Source organism: Serinus canaria, chromosome 14 (genome assembly GCF_022539315.1).
Source record: "Serinus canaria isolate serCan28SL12 chromosome 14, serCan2020, whole genome shotgun sequence".
Taxonomy (NCBI): domain Eukaryota; kingdom Metazoa; phylum Chordata; class Aves; order Passeriformes; family Fringillidae; genus Serinus; species Serinus canaria.
In genome coordinates this window covers 14,424,236-14,439,041 of record NC_066328.1, presented here as the reverse complement: position 1 = coordinate 14,439,041, position 14,806 = coordinate 14,424,236, and the positions used below count along the sequence as shown (strand labels likewise).

The window sequence follows — 14,806 nt, the reverse complement described above, 5'->3', positions numbered from 1 at the left end:
ATTTTATTTTATTTTATTTTATATTTTTAATTTTATTTTAATTTTATTTTTATTTTTATTTTTATTTTTATTTTTGAATTTATACTAGTTTAAGTTTTAGTTTCAGTTTTAGGTTTTATTTTGTTATTTTTTTTTTTATTTTATACTAGTTGAAGGTGTAGTTTCAGTTTTAGTTTTTTATTTAATTATTTTATTTATTTTTATTTTTATTTTTTATTTTATTTTTATTTTTATTTTTATGCTAGTTTAAGTTTTAGTTTCAGTTTTAGTTTTTTTTATGTTAATTTTTATTTATTTTTATTTTTATTTTTATTTATTTTTATTTTATACTAGTTTAAGTTTTAGTTTCAGTTTAGGTTTTTTATGTTATTTTATTTTTATTTTATTTTTATTTTTATTTTTTTATTTTTATGCTAGTTTCAGTTTTAGGTTTGTTCAGTTTATTTATTTGTTTTTATGTTTATTGTTATATTTTTAGTTTCAGTTTAGTTTAGTATTTTTATTTTTTTATTTTTATTTTTTTAATTTTATACTAGTTTAAGTTTTAGTTTCAGTTTTAGGTTTTGTTTATGTTTATTTTTAATTTTTTTATTTTATTTTTATTTATTTTTATTTTTATACTAGTTTAAGTTTCAGTTTTGTTAATGTTTATTTTTAATTTTTAATTTTTAATTAATTTTTAATTTTTAATTTTTAATTTCATTTGTTTTTTAAATTTTTAATTTGTTTTTTTATCTGTGACCCTTATCAGTTTCATTTCCCGCTCCTCCCACGCTCCCGAATTCCCCATTCCCTGCCAGGTTCTGGCTTTGTCGCTCTCCGTGGTGCTGAGCGGCTCCGAACGCGCCCAAATTTCCTTTTTTTGGCCTCATTTTCCCCCAGCAGGAATTTATTCCAGCCAGCATCCCGTGTTTTCCCGGATCCCGCAGGGGAAGCGGATCCTGGAGCACAGCAGTGCCTCATTCCCGCTCCCTTCCCACTGATCCCACCCCAATCCCACCCAACTTCCCCACTTCCAAACCTCTGGCTGCTGCCAGTCAGGCATTCCCGGCTGGAATCGCTCCCCAAAAGTCCTGGATTGTGGCTGGGGTGCCCAGCAGCAGCACTGAAAGGGTTTTTCACACCCGCTTTGAATAATTCCATTCAAATCCTGACAGCTCCTGATTTCCTTGGATTGTTCTCCCACACAAAGCCCAGCTGGAACCTGTGAAAAATCCCATTATTTTTGGAATTTCTTCTTCCCAGCGCCTCCAAAACACGGTGAAATTCCTGGAAATTCATTTTCCACCGTGCCAGACTCTGAATAAAATTAAGGGAAGGGTCAGGAAGGGAAAGGGGCTCCCAGAATTCCCTGGAGGAAAAGGATTCCTGCTGTCCTGCTTTTCTCCTCAGGAATCCCAAGTGCTGATTTTTGGGAATGTTTTCCCATTGCAGAAGGAATCTCTGGTGAATATTCCTACTTTTGGGAAGATAACAATGCCCAGCTCTTACCAGGCAGGAATTCTGCCTTCATTTTTTTCCTGGAAAATCGCTGATCCCAAAGCTGCAGCCCCAAGAAACCCAGGATGGGGGAGGCAAAGCAGGAGAGTGGGTGAGGAAAATTCCAGGAATAAATCCTTTGCCACCTGCTGGAAAAATCTGCTGGAGCTTGCAAACACCGAGGTATTTAAGGAAAACACCAGAAATTCCTGCCCTGCCTGCGTGGGAATCCTTGGAAAAGCTGGCAGCTCCTTCCTGCCCTTTGCTCTGGGGTGGGAATTGAAAAATCCACACCAAAAATAAAATTCCCAGCCTGTGGTTCCTCCAGAAAATTCTGGGATGGGAAGGGAGGAGAAATTCTGGATATGAATGGTGAATCTCTCAGCCCCAAATGAATCCTGTTGGATGGGAAGTCCCAATTCCAAGAGGAATTTTGGTTTTTCCAGAGGAAAACTCCTTCCCTTCTCCCTGCAGAGCAGCAAAGCCAGCTGGAATTTTATTCCAGAGGGGACTCTGGCGTTGCCAAACCCTGAGATGAAAAAGAGTTGGAAAAGCAGGGATTTATGGCTCAGTTTGAGAGGTCTGGGAGTGGAATTGCATCATCCCAGCTTTCCTTTTGCTTTTCCCACTCCTGCAAATCCCAAACCCTTCCCCTCTCCCTGCTCCCATTTTAATAAAATCAGGGAAAAGTTTGGTTTAGGAGTGAACTCCTCCCTAAAATAATCACAGAAAATCCTTTTTTTTTTTGCAGCCTGGGATGTGGGAATGCCTCAGCTCCCAACCCACAGAGGGAAATGGGATCCCTCAGGGCCTGTTCCCTGCAATTCCCAGATTTAGGATCCCCTTTTCCCTCTGGCAAATCCCACCAGGAGAACATGGCAGGAACAGCGTGTTTACCTCCCTGGTGGATTTCTGCCCTTCCATTTTTATTCATTCCCTGGGGAACATCATCCCAAACGAGGTTTAATTTATTCCCAGCTGCTGGTGTTTATTTAATTCCCACCTTTTTCCACCTGTGGAATAGCTCCATCCCAGCAGATGTTGCCTGAAATTTGAGGATGGAGCAGGAAAAGCTGCTCAGAGGGAGGGCCCGTGGACGGCAGGGTGCGGGGAGGAGATAAAAGGGGAAAAAAGGGAAAACGGGGAAGGAAATGGGAAAAATGGGGAAGGAGGAAGGAAAGGGAAAAGAGGAACCAATAGGGAAAAAAAGCCGGGGGCGAAGGCAAGTTGGATAGGAGAAGGGAAAGCGTCGAGTGGAAGGTGAAGAGGCACCACCCCCGTGGCATACCAGGGAAGGGAAGGGAAGGACACGGATTAGCGGAAGGGAAGGAAGGGAAGCGGCCAAGGGAAGGGAAGGGAAGGGAAGGCCGGACCCGGTCGAAGGGAAGGGAAGGGAAGGAACGGGCAAAGGAAGGCGATACGGTGAAAGCCGCCGGGACCGTCCCAATCCTGACCTACCTCTTTCGGGAACAGGGCACCCACATCTTCTTACACCTTCATAAACACGGCGAACATTCACAACCCCCATTTCCAGACACGGCGCCCTTCTTCCCAACTCGCTTTTAAGGTGAGATAGCCACAGGCTGAAACGGGATCCTGCCCCTATGACGGCGGGTCATCTACCTATTACCAGGAACTGTGGGAGGAAATCCACACACGGACGTTTTAAATGGTTTTGAAACCCGTCACCACCACAATTTCACCGGGCATCCCAACTTCTCCGGGAAGGGTAACGGGAAAGTGGGTCAGGGAAGCTCCAAAACATATGACCCTCGCACGCATTTCCCGCACCCTTTAAGGGATCCAAGAGGCGTTCTTCAGGGATATGCAATCACACGCCAACCCCTCCAACCCAGGAGCCCGTCCATCAAGGTCCCCAAGGCGCAAAGCTCGGCCCAGCTTCCAACTTGAGTCCCCCGGAGTGGAGGGAACGGCGAGTCGGCGCCTCGGCGCCCTCAAATGCAGAAGGGACAAAAGGCGTCCCAGTCGACGGTGGTCAACGACGCGTTCAACCATACTCTGGGCCTCCAATAGTTCCTCGGATGGCATAGCCGAAGCCCCTGTCCGTCCCGAGTCCCCCGGGCCGAATAGGGGCCCTCCGCACTCTGCATCAAGTACGCGCCGCGCATTTGTTGCGGGAAACCGTGGTAAGTTTCCGGAGGGAGGGAAGAGGAACGAGGATAGGATAGGGAAGGCGAAGGGAAGGTGAAGGCTGAAGGGGGGCTGGAAAGGCGGGGGTGAAGGTGAAGGGAAGGAAGGGAGGGACAGGGAAGGGAAGGGAAGGGGAAGGGAAGGAAGGAAAGGAAAGGAAAGGAAAGGAAAGGAAAAAGGAAAGGAAAGGAAAGGGGAAAGGAAAGGAAAGGAAAGGAAGGAAAGGAAAGGAAAGGAAAGGGAAAGGAAAGGAAAAGGAAGGAAAGGAAAGAAAGGAAAAGGAAAAGGAAAGATTTACCTATGGATGCAAAATTTGGGATGAAGAGAAGCCGGAGAGCCCTGGGTCCACAACCCCATCCCAAAGCTGCTCATTCCTGGGGCTGTGCAGCTTTCCCAGGCTGGTTCCTCACTGCTTTTCCAGAATTTTTCATTATCCCAGCTCCCAGCCCCCCCTCTCTCCAGCAGATCCAGTCCGAAATAATTACAGTAATCTGCCAAATTGGCTCTGTTTTCCCAGGAATGAAACATTTCCACTGCAGCCAAATGGGCCCTGCCCGTTCCTGGGGAACATCCGCGCGCTCCGGGGGCACCGGCAGTTCAGCGGAGCCTGGGAAATAATCTCATTTCTGCCTCCTCTGCTTTTCATTCCATTCTCCCTCCAGACCAATTATCCCCAGGAATTGAATCACTGGGATTGGCACCGCCGCTCCCTGAGGGAAAAGTGGGAAAACAGGAGGAGCCACCGGAGGGAAAGCAGGGAAATGGTTTGGGATGGAGGGAAAGGGGCTGGGAATTCTCCCTGCTCTGGGATCCTCCTCCCAATATTTTCCTGCCCTTGGCAGGGTGGGAATGGGATCAAACTTCCCCTCCCCTCCAGCAGAGATGCTCCTTAAATCCAGAATGATTTTTAAAGTCCTTTCCAACCCAAACCATTTGGATTTTATAGAAAAGTAAAGGAATTCCATTTCACCAGAATTTCCCAACCCTTCCCCCTCCAACTTTCAAACAGGTTGGGAATAAAATCCCTCTTATCAGCAGAGGGTGATAAATGTTGGGATATTTGATAAAAGTGTCAGGGTATTGGATAAATGTGTTGGAATGTTTGTTTAAATGCCCTGGGGTGTTTGGATTCTTTTTTCCCAGCCCCGTTTTTTCACTTTTTATGGATTAAAGGCTGAGGTTTCCCACGCTGAGGTTTCCCTTTTTCCAAGTGCTGCTGGTTGGGAGGGCTGGGAGCAAAACTTTGCTGCTTGGAGTCCTGGGAAAAGTGGGATTAAGGCTGCTCCAGGGTTTTCCCTTCAGTCGTGATCCTATAAAATATCATCATTCTATATTGTAAATGTATTTAGCAATAAAAAGAGGGGAAGATTTTGGGAAGGAATTCCAGGCTGGGATGGAATTCCAGGGAAGCTGTGGCTGCCCCATCCCTGGAATGTTCAAAGTTGAACAGAGTTTGGAAAAACTTGGGATGGTGGAAGGTGTTGGAGTTGGAAGTGGATGGGCTTTAAGGTCCCTTCCCACCCCAATCATTCCAGGATTCCCTGACTTCTCCCTCAGGATCCAACATCTGGGCTATCAAATGCAATCATGAGGAGAAATCCATGAAAAACCCCCAAGGACAACCCAAACTCCTGGATCCCAAACCCTCCTTGACATCCCCAAAGGAATGGGAGCAGCTTGGAGCAGGAAATGCAATTCCTGGCTTATTCTGAATTCAGAGAACCCAAAATCCCAGGAATTCCAACCCCACACCCCATCCATGGGCTCTGCAAATGTCCCTGGCCAGGGCTTTTTGTGGGAATTTTGCCTTTAAGGAATTTCCCCCCCCCCCCCCCCACCTTTGGGCAGCTGCTTTTTAAAGGTTAAAAATCCCTGTAAAACAGGAAATGATGGAATTTTGGTCTGGTCATTTTTCCCTGGTTTTGGACACATCTCCTGTTCAACAAATGCCCAATAATGGCTCCATGGCATTTGCTGGGGATGGGGATAATTGTGGATAAATGATGGATAGCAGCTCATCCCCAGGCTTTGCTGCCAGGGAGAAGCCAGCACACAGCACCAGCTCCACTCCACAGCCCAGAGCTGATGGGGAAATTCAGGACTGCATCCCCAAGATGGTTACATTATCTTTTCTTTTCCCTTGGAAAAAAATTAAAATTAAAATCCTTGGATTCGTCTCAGCAGGTGCCATGGATTGGGAGTGGTTTTCCCAAGGGCAGATTGGCATCACACCTGGAAAAATTGTGGAAAATTTGTGGTTTTTATTAATAATGTCTGAGCAGCCTAAATTCCTGGCTGAGTAGGTGATCCTGAGTTTTATTGCTCTCATTTCAAGCTATAAATATTTTATTTCCACCTGGATATTGTTATTATTCCTAAGAAATATTCACTCCTGTTCCTTATTATTCCTAATAAATGTTCACTCTTATTTAATTATTAGGGTGAAATCCTCCAAAATATCACACATGATATAGATTAGACTGCAGATGGAATAAATTGATTTTAAGAGGAAGGGAAGGGAAGGAGAGAGGAAAAGGGAAGGGAAGGGAAGAAGGGAAGGGAAGGGAAGGGAAGGGAAGGGAAGGGAAGGGAAAGGGAAGGGAAGCGAAGGGAAGGGAAGGGAAGGGAAGGGAAGGGAAGGGAAGGAAGGGAAGGGAAGGCGGAAGGGAAGGAAGGAAGGAGGAAGGGAAGGGAAGGGAAGGAAGGAAGGGAAGGGAAGGGAAGGGAAGGGAAGGGAAGGAAGGGAAGGGAAGGGAAGGGAAGGGCGAAGGGAAGGGAAGGGAAGGGAAGGGAAGGGAAGGGAAGGGAAGGGAAGGGAAGGGAAGGGAAGGGAAGGGAAGGGAAAGGAGAAAGGGGAAAGGAAAGAGGAAAGGAAAAAGGAAAGGAAAAAGATTGGATTTTATCCCAAGTAGACAAAAACCGAGTGAGCGCAACACTTTAATGTACAATTTCTCAATTTATTTCATATGAAAGCTCACAGATTTTTAATTTTTTTCCCACACTTGCCAATGGCTGAACAGAAAAGAAGGAACAGTTTTTCTCCTGGGTTTTGCAGGCTGGGAGCAGAAATCACTGCTGGTAGCTCGCCACCTCCAGGTCCACGGGGTAGCGGACTCGGTAGCCCATGCACTTCTGCCTGTCAATAAAAATGCTGTTGGCCTTCACAGCAATCTCCTTCTCCAGCTTCATCCTGGTCTCCTCCAGATTCTTCAGGTTCTGCTCTGACTCCATCAGTTTTCTCTTCAGGGCCTCCAGGAATACTGTGAGCTCCTCCACCTCGCTCACCAACCTGGAAGGAGTTGGGCCGAGCCGTGAAAAATCAGGGATGGTGATCCAGGGGGTTGGACTGGGGTAAAGAGCAACTACAGATCCTAAAATTCATCAGGAAAAGACCTCGGAAAAATCCAAGAAAAGACTGGATTTGGGGTAAAGATCAATTACAGAATCAAAAATTTATGAGGAAAAAACCTCAGAAAAATCCAGGATTGGATTTGGGATAAAGATCAACTACAGAATCAAAAATTTATCAGGAAAAAACTCAGAAAAATCCAGGATTGGATTTGGGATAAAGATCAATTACAGAATCAAAAATTTATGAGGAAAAAACCTCAGAAAAATCCAGGATTGGATTTGGGATAAAGATCAACTACAGAATCAAAAATTTATCAGGAAAAAAACTCAGAAAATTCAGGATTGGATTTGGGATAAAGAACAACTACAGAATCTAAAATTCATCAGGAAAAAACCTCAGAAAATCCAGGATTGGATTGGGATAAAGTCAATACAGAATCAAAAATTATCAGGAAAAACCTCAGAAAATCCAGGATTGGATTGGGATAAAGATCAATTACAGAATCAAAAATTTATCAGGAAAAACCCTGATGCAGAAACGATTATCAAAAATCAGAAAATGCAGGATTGGATTTGGGATAAAGAACAACTACAGAATCTAAAATTCATCAGGAAAAAACCTCAGAAAAATCCAAGAAAAGATTGGATTTGAGATAAAGATCAATTACAGAACTGAAAAGTAATTTCTGACTTCAAGTGAAGAAATGAAAAGTTGTGAGGTAAATAAATTTCCCCCAAATGGCTTTGGGATGGAACAGGAGCCTTGGAGGAGCTGACTGATGGCCCAGGCTGGGGAAGGCAGAATGACCTGAACTGGGGCTCATCCCTGCAGAGCTCGACGTTGGGCCTGGCGGATCTGTCGTAGAGCCGGGTGTGAGCCACCTTCAGGAAAGCTTCCTTGTCCCTGATGGCTTTCTTCAGGTTCTCAATGTTGGCTTCCTCATCCCCAATATCCTTCAGGATCTGGAGAGAAAATCCAAGGGGAAAAAACCCTTCAAACAATGATGAATATCATCCCCAAAAATATCTGTTCGTGGTGAAGAGTTAAAGTCCTCACCACCAGTCTGGGGAACAAAGTACAATGAGAATAATTTCATTTTAGATGATAATACAATAATTTCATTTTATTTAAGATTAAATGCAATAATTAAGGTGGGTTTGACCTGTTTGTTTTTAATATTACACTGAGAATCGCTGCTTTAGTTTAAATAAAACAGGAAATATTCTGCAGCCTCTCCCATGTCCCAAAACCACAGGAGAGATCCCAAACCTCTCCCATGTCTCCTGTGGGATGACAACACATCTCATCTCCATGGAGTGCTTTGAAATGTAAATTTTGAAATGCAAATTTTAACTGGAAATTCAATTTAAAAATCGATTTATTTTGAGGGAGAGCTGTTGATCACCTTGGAAATACCTGCTTTTCCAAAGAAAATGGAAAAGACAGGTAATCCTGAAATTCTTCCCTTCATAACCATCGATACACATGCAAAGAATAAAGATATCCAGCTGTCATTCCCAGATCCGGAATTATTTCTTTTCCCACACTTGCCAATGGCTAAAAGAGAAAAAGGGAGCTGCTCCATATAGGAAAAGGGGAAAGGCCCAAAGCCACCCCTTGTTCATATTAAAAATAAAAGTACTGTGATGGTTTTGACCTCTTTATTTTTATTAGTAGGCTGAAAATCCCATTTTCAATCTGGAAAGAAGCAGGAAATATTCCCTCAAAACCTGTTCCATGTGTTCTGTGGGATGACAACACATCCCCAGCCCAGCCCATTCCACCAGGAGCTAAGGAATGACTTTTTTCCATTTCCATTGGCTTCAGTCCAGAGATGAGGAAAATCTTTACTCCCAAAGTGTTTGAAGAAGGAGCAGGACATCATTAAAAAAAAAACCAGAAAACAGTAAATAACTTTTAAAGTGCACAGAATTCCATGTAAAATCCACAAAAGGAGGAGCTGCTCCATTTTACAGGATGTTGAAGTCACCTGCCAGGTTGACTTTGCTGCCATTCCAGAAAAATCTGGGAATCCTGGCTCAACCAGAGCTCCCTGACCAGACCATCCAGTTTTAGAGTTGAATGCAGGTTTAAGGGTTGAATGCAGGTTAAAAGGGTTGAATTCAGGTTTAAGGGTTGAATGCAGGTTTAAAGGGTTGAATTCAGGTTTAAAGGGTTGGATGCAGGTTTAAAGGGTTGGATGCAGGTTTAAAGGGTTGGATTCAGGTTTAAAGAGTTGAATGCAGGTTTAAAGAGTTGAATACAGGTTTAAAGGGTTGGATGCAGGTTTAAAGGGTTGAATTCAGGTTTAAAGAGTTGAATGCAGGATTAAAGGGTTGAATTCACGACTGAAGCATTTCACCGAACTCCATCCCAACGAAACCCCACAACCTCTCCCCGCATCCTAACCTGACACAAAAATATTTCACTGCTATGCGGATCAAACCATATTTTTTTGTTTCAAGGATGCCAGAGCTGCAGGGGACAGCCCGGACCTGCCGCAGGTGGCTCTCCAGGCGCAGCTTGGCCTGGTCCAGCTCCCTGCAGTGGCTGTCGAAGGCCTCGCTGACGGCCGCCCGCTGCATGCGCAGGTCCTCGGAGGCGTCGTGGATGATGTTGTTGATCAGGGAGCGCAGCTGCACCGAGGCCAGCTTCTCCTGCTCCGCCCTGGAAATGTTGTCGTGGCTGAACTGCGCCCAGGACTTCGGGGTGGAGGCGCTGGAAGAAGGAGGAATGGGGTAAATGGGGAATTTTGGCCTTTAACAATGGTTGTTTCTCTGGAAAGGTGGGGTTGGTTTTTGGTTGGTTGGGGTCTTGCTTGTGGTGTGGATTTCTCGTGAGGAACAGGATTAATCCTTTAATCAGTTAGTAAAAATCTTCAAATTAATTAATAAAAATTCTAGGTTAAATAAAATATTCTAATAAATCAATACAATACTCAAATAAATCAATAAAAATCCTCAAATAAATCAGTTAAAATATTTGAAAAAATAATACAAATTATTGGATAAATGAATAAAAATCTTCTAATAAATCAATAAAAATTCTCAAATAAATCAATAAAAATCCTCAAATAAATCAGTTTAAGTCCTTGAATAAAATAACAAAATCCTCAAATTAATCAATAAAAATATTTTAAAAATTAATAAAAATCCTCAAATAAATTAATAAAAAAGCCCCAAATTAATAATCTCTCGCTCCTGTGGCTTCATAGGGAATGAAAGCCTGAGATTAAATCAGTCCAAGTGCTTCCATCTTGAGCTAAAGCTGCTCAAAACATTCACACATTTTTTGTCCAGTTCAGTTCTGGCAAATAAACTCAGGAATATATCCAGGATTTAAAGGCTGGAAATAAAAGAAACAGGATCTTGACAGGCTGGAGAAGGGAAGGCTCCAGGGAGAGCTCAGAGCCCCTTCCAGAGCCTGAAGGGGCTCCAGGAGAGCTGGAGAGGGACTGGGGACAAGGGATGGAGGGACAGACACAGGGAATGGCTTCACATGGAGAGATGGGATGGATGGGATGGATGGGAAGGAATTCCCTGTGAGGGTGGGGAGGGGCTGCAATAGAATTCCCAGAGAAGCTGTGGCTGCCCCTGGATGCCTTGGAAGAACCCAAGGATGGAGTTTAGAGCAGCCTGGGAAGGTGGAAGGTGTTGGGATTGGAACCAGATGAGCTTCCAGGAACTCCCAACCCAAATATTCCACAGAGGACATCCAGCACAGCCTTCCCATGCACGGAGCTGCCTCGAAGCTCTTCCACGCCCGGTGCCAGCTGGGATTGGACATTCCAGGGGTGCTGTCCCAGGGGGGTGCTGGGAATGACTCACTTCTCCTCGAACTTGACGGAGCTGGGGTGGAACTGCACGTTGGTGCTGTCGGCGCAGTAGCCGATGCATTTGTCGTCGATGTGATACGTCTCCACCTTATCCGACCAGTCCAGCTCGCAGTTCTCCTTCTGGATCCGGTTGGATCTGCAAAGTTGGGATCACCGCTCAGCTGGAAGCAAGACAATTCCCAACCCAGCCCTCTTAGGGAAGCACAGCTCCACCCTTGGTGTTCCACAGGGAAACAAGACCGTGAAATTCCTTGCGGGTTGGAAAATCCCAAACTCTCCCTTCCCACCGCCATTCCCTGGAAGAGGAACCTGACTGAAATGGGATTTTGGGAAAACATTCCAGTGTGAGGGTGCCTGGAAGAGGAGCCTGACTGAGATGGGATTTTGGGAAAACATTCCAGTGTGAGGGTGCCTGGAAGAGGAGCCTGACTGAGATGGGATTTGGGGAAAACATTCCAGTGTGAGGGTGCCTGGAAGAGGAGCCTGACTGAGATGGGATTTTGGGAAAACATTCCAGTGTGAGGGTGGGGAGGCCCTGGAATAGAATTCCCAGAGAAGCTGTGGCTGCTCCAGCATCCCTGGAAGCGCCCAAGGCCAGGTTGGAGCACCCTGGGATTGTGGAAGGTCCCTGCCCATGGAACTGGATAATCTTTAATGATATTCAGATTAAAATTATTGCTTTGTTGTTAATTAGAGTCACACGTGGCTCGGTTAATTATAATTATAATGATTTTAATTACAAAAGCCTGTGGGTTGTTATCAGCTGATAACAGCAGGTGTCACTCTCAGCCAAGGAATTGGGAATTCTCTTGGAAAATGGGAATAAAATGGGGTTAAAATGGGACTAAACTTGGACTAAAATGGGGATAAAAATGGGCTAAAATGGGAATAAATGGGGCAAAAATGAGACTAAAATAGGAATAAATGGGGCTAAAACTGGGCTAAAATGGGGATAAAATGATCTTAAAACAATTACAACCCCCAAATTAAACTCATTAGGCTCCTCTCATGCTCTAATTAATATAACAGAGCTACTTTCTATTAATTGGCATTTACAGCCATTTTTTTAAAAACCAATATTTCTTTTATCAGGTAGAACAGGAGCAGATTGAAGGATTTTTTTTTTAACTAAAATATGAAGTTTCCAGCATGATTCCTTTATATTGATGGAATTTAGGACACAATAACATCTTTCCAAAGGGTTTGTTTGAAATTCCAAGGAAATAATCCTTTGGAATGGCAAGGAACACCGGGCCTGGCACAGAAATTCCAGATTCAAAGTTCACACTGACCTCTGGTGGCAAAAAAATTCCTCTTGGAAAGCTCCTCTGATCCCAAAAATCCCTTGAATCATACAAAGATATTCCCAAGCAGATATCCAAAGAACCATTTCATAGCACTGGAATTTAGTGTTGGGAAACAAATCCAAGCAGTGGAAAGGAGGAAAATCTGAATCTACCTGAAAATCCAGGTTTACATGGAATTCCCTCAGCTCCTAAGCCAGGCCTGGCTGAGATCTGTGCCCACCTCTATCCCAGGAATCATCTGGCTGAAGAATCCTGGGAAATGTTTTACCTTATCTGGGTGGCAGCTTGGATGATGGTCCTTTTCAGGAGATCCCGGATTTCCCGGATCAGATCCGCTTCCTAAAGGAAAACAGGGACAATTCCATGGATCCAGAGCAGGAAACACAATCCCAAGGAGCAACTTGGGGATAAATCCTAACATTTCCTTCTCTACTCTCTTTGTTATGGTAAAACTTGGAATTTTGGAGTGGCCAGATCCTGAGGGAACTCAGCTCTAAACCTATGGAGGCTGAAAAACCTGGAATACTTCCAAAGCCTGGGAATTCTGTGGATTCCATGAAAAAGTCTGAGCGTTATCCTGTTATGGACTTCTTCCCTGGCACAGATTCCCAGAGGAGCTGTGGCTGCTCCATCCCTGGAATGTCCAAGGCCAGGTTGGAAGGGGCTTGGAGCAACCTGGGATAGTGGGAGTGGGTGGGAATGGTGGGAAGAGGTGGGAATGGATGATTTTAAAGGTCCCATCCATCCCAAACCATTCCAGGATTCCATGATCCCATCAGATTAAATGGAATAAATGAAATCCCTGCTCAGTTTTGAGATAGGGAAAAATCAGGGAATATCATGAACCGACTCTGACTGGAGGCTGCAGGTGAATAATCATTAATTAATTTATGGGATATAGAAAATGTGGTTTTTTTTAACATCCAGCACAAGAACGACACTGGAATTTGACAGGAATCTCGGTGACAGGGTTGGATCATCACCTTGGCAAAACTCGGGGAGAGTTAATGACAGAAACTGCCAAATTTTGGACAATTTGAGCATGGGAACAGCCAAGGAATATCCCAGTATTCCTGAACTTCTGGATTGTGGAGTTTTAAAGTGTAACCTGCAGAGAGGAGAGGGATTTCAAGGTGAGTAGAGAAGGAATTTAAGCCAGAATAAGATTTTTGTGTTGGTGCACAAAAACTTTGGGTCGGTTTTGTTGGGGTCTGAGCTGAGGGAGGGACCTGCTCTCCTCCAGCCACACTTCCCAAAGTGATTTGAAACACTTTTCAAACACAGCAAGGACTCGAACAAATCCTCAGGGTGACACCGGGAGTGCAGGAAGGAGCACCAGACCCCGAATGGCAGGAGACACTTCCAGCAGCCGCAGCTTCACCTCCTCCCTGCTGCTCCTCATGTCAGCGCTGTCACCACCCGAGCAGCAGCCCAGGTGCCGCTCACCTTCATCAGCTGCCTCTCCACCTCATCGATCACCAGGTCCGGCGGCTGCCGCCGCTCCCGGCACTCCAGGTTATCGATGACAACCGAGTAGGGCACCTCGGTGGCATCGAGCGCCCGCTCCAGCCGCAGCTTCTGGGCCGCCAGCAGGTTGGTCTCGGCGTCCAGCTCCATGATCTCCTTCTGCAGCTCCACCCTCCAGAAGTGGACGTCCTGCAGCCGCTGGCCCAGCGTGGCCTTGGAGTAGCCCTGGGCTCGCTGCGCGCTGGCGGCCGCATGCTTGACCAGGTGTTTGGCCTCGGCGCGGCCGCGCTCCGCCTGCTCGCCCGCCGTGTGCGCCTCGTAGCAGACGCCAGCGTTGCGGCGGTGCCACTCGGGCAGATGGTATTTGGCGGTGCGGAGGCCGGTCACGGCCATGCCGGAGCAGGAGCGCGGTCTCTCGGTGCGGACCACATCGCAGGTCTTGCTGGGCCGCGGGCCGGAGGGAACGACCGGGGGGTGCGGCTCGTCGGGCTGCGCCATGGCGGAGCCTCTGCCGCTCGCCGCTCCCGCCCGAGCGTCCTCCCCTCACCGCGGCAACCAACGACAGGGCGGGCCCGCGGGTTGATGGACAGCAGAATGTACTAATCAGAGAGCGTAGCCACCTAATCGCGATGCTGATTGGTGGATAGGCTGTCTGCGCCCGCCCCCCACGCGGCTCGTTGCCGTGGTAACGGGAAGGCGGTTGCAGTTAAATTGGGAAGGCTGCGGTGTAGGCCGCGAGCTGCGCAGGGCTGAGGGGAAATGCCGGGGATTTTGGGAGGGTCAGGGCACCTCCGTCCAGGAAGGAAGGGATGGGTCCAGATCCTGTGCTTGCCAGCACCTGGAGCCTGAAATCTGGTGTTTGCTGCCACCGCCAGAGCCCAGACCCAGAAATTTCTCGGTGCCAGCACAGCCCAAGTCCAGCAATTTGCTGGCGCGAAAAGGCAAAATCCGGCAATTTCCCTGCACCGCCCAGCTCTGGCATTTGCCAGCACCGGCACCGCCCGGATCCAGCAATTTCCTGTGGCTGGGGCACTCGGGGTGTGTGGCTGTGCGGGAAAGGTGACCCTGAGCCAGGATCCGCTCATTTCCTTGGCTGCAGCAAAGCCTCGGCACACAAAGACCTTGCCCTGCGCCAGGAGGGACCCAAAATTCCTTCTCCCAGGCAGCTTTAGAACGAGCAATACGGAGAAGCCAGAGCCCACTCTCAGCTTTCTG

The 14,806-nt window shown here is 46.2% G+C and overlaps 1 protein-coding gene across 1 annotated transcript; it reads right to left on the bottom strand.

Moving 5' to 3' along the window:
- Positions 1-6,699: 6,699 nt before the first annotated feature.
- On the bottom strand, positions 6,700-14,089 carry TEKT4 (tektin 4). Its single transcript, XM_009091763.3, has 6 exons — positions 13,571-14,089; positions 12,393-12,463; positions 10,810-10,953; positions 9,478-9,700; positions 7,790-7,944; positions 6,700-6,919 (listed from the first exon to the last, which is right to left on the bottom strand). Exons 1-6 carry the CDS (start codon positions 14,087-14,089, stop codon positions 6,700-6,702), a joined length of 1,332 nt encoding a protein of 443 aa, XP_009090011.3.
- Positions 14,090-14,806: the final 717 nt, after the last annotated feature.

Bases quoted from the DNA above. Each gene is read 5' to 3' on its own strand.
- TEKT4 (XM_009091763.3), bottom strand. From the start codon at position 14,089: ATGGCGCAGCCCGACGAGCCGCACCCCCCGGTCGTTCCCTCCGGCCCG. The intron at 12,464-13,570 runs GTGAGCGGCACC...GTTTTCCTTTAG, and splicing joins TGGAGAGGCAGCTGATGAAG to GAAGCGGATCTGATCCGGGA. The intron at 9,701-10,809 runs GTGAGTCATTCC...TCCTTCTTCCAG, and splicing joins TCCGTCAAGTTCGAGGAGAA to CGCCTCCACCCCGAAGTCCT.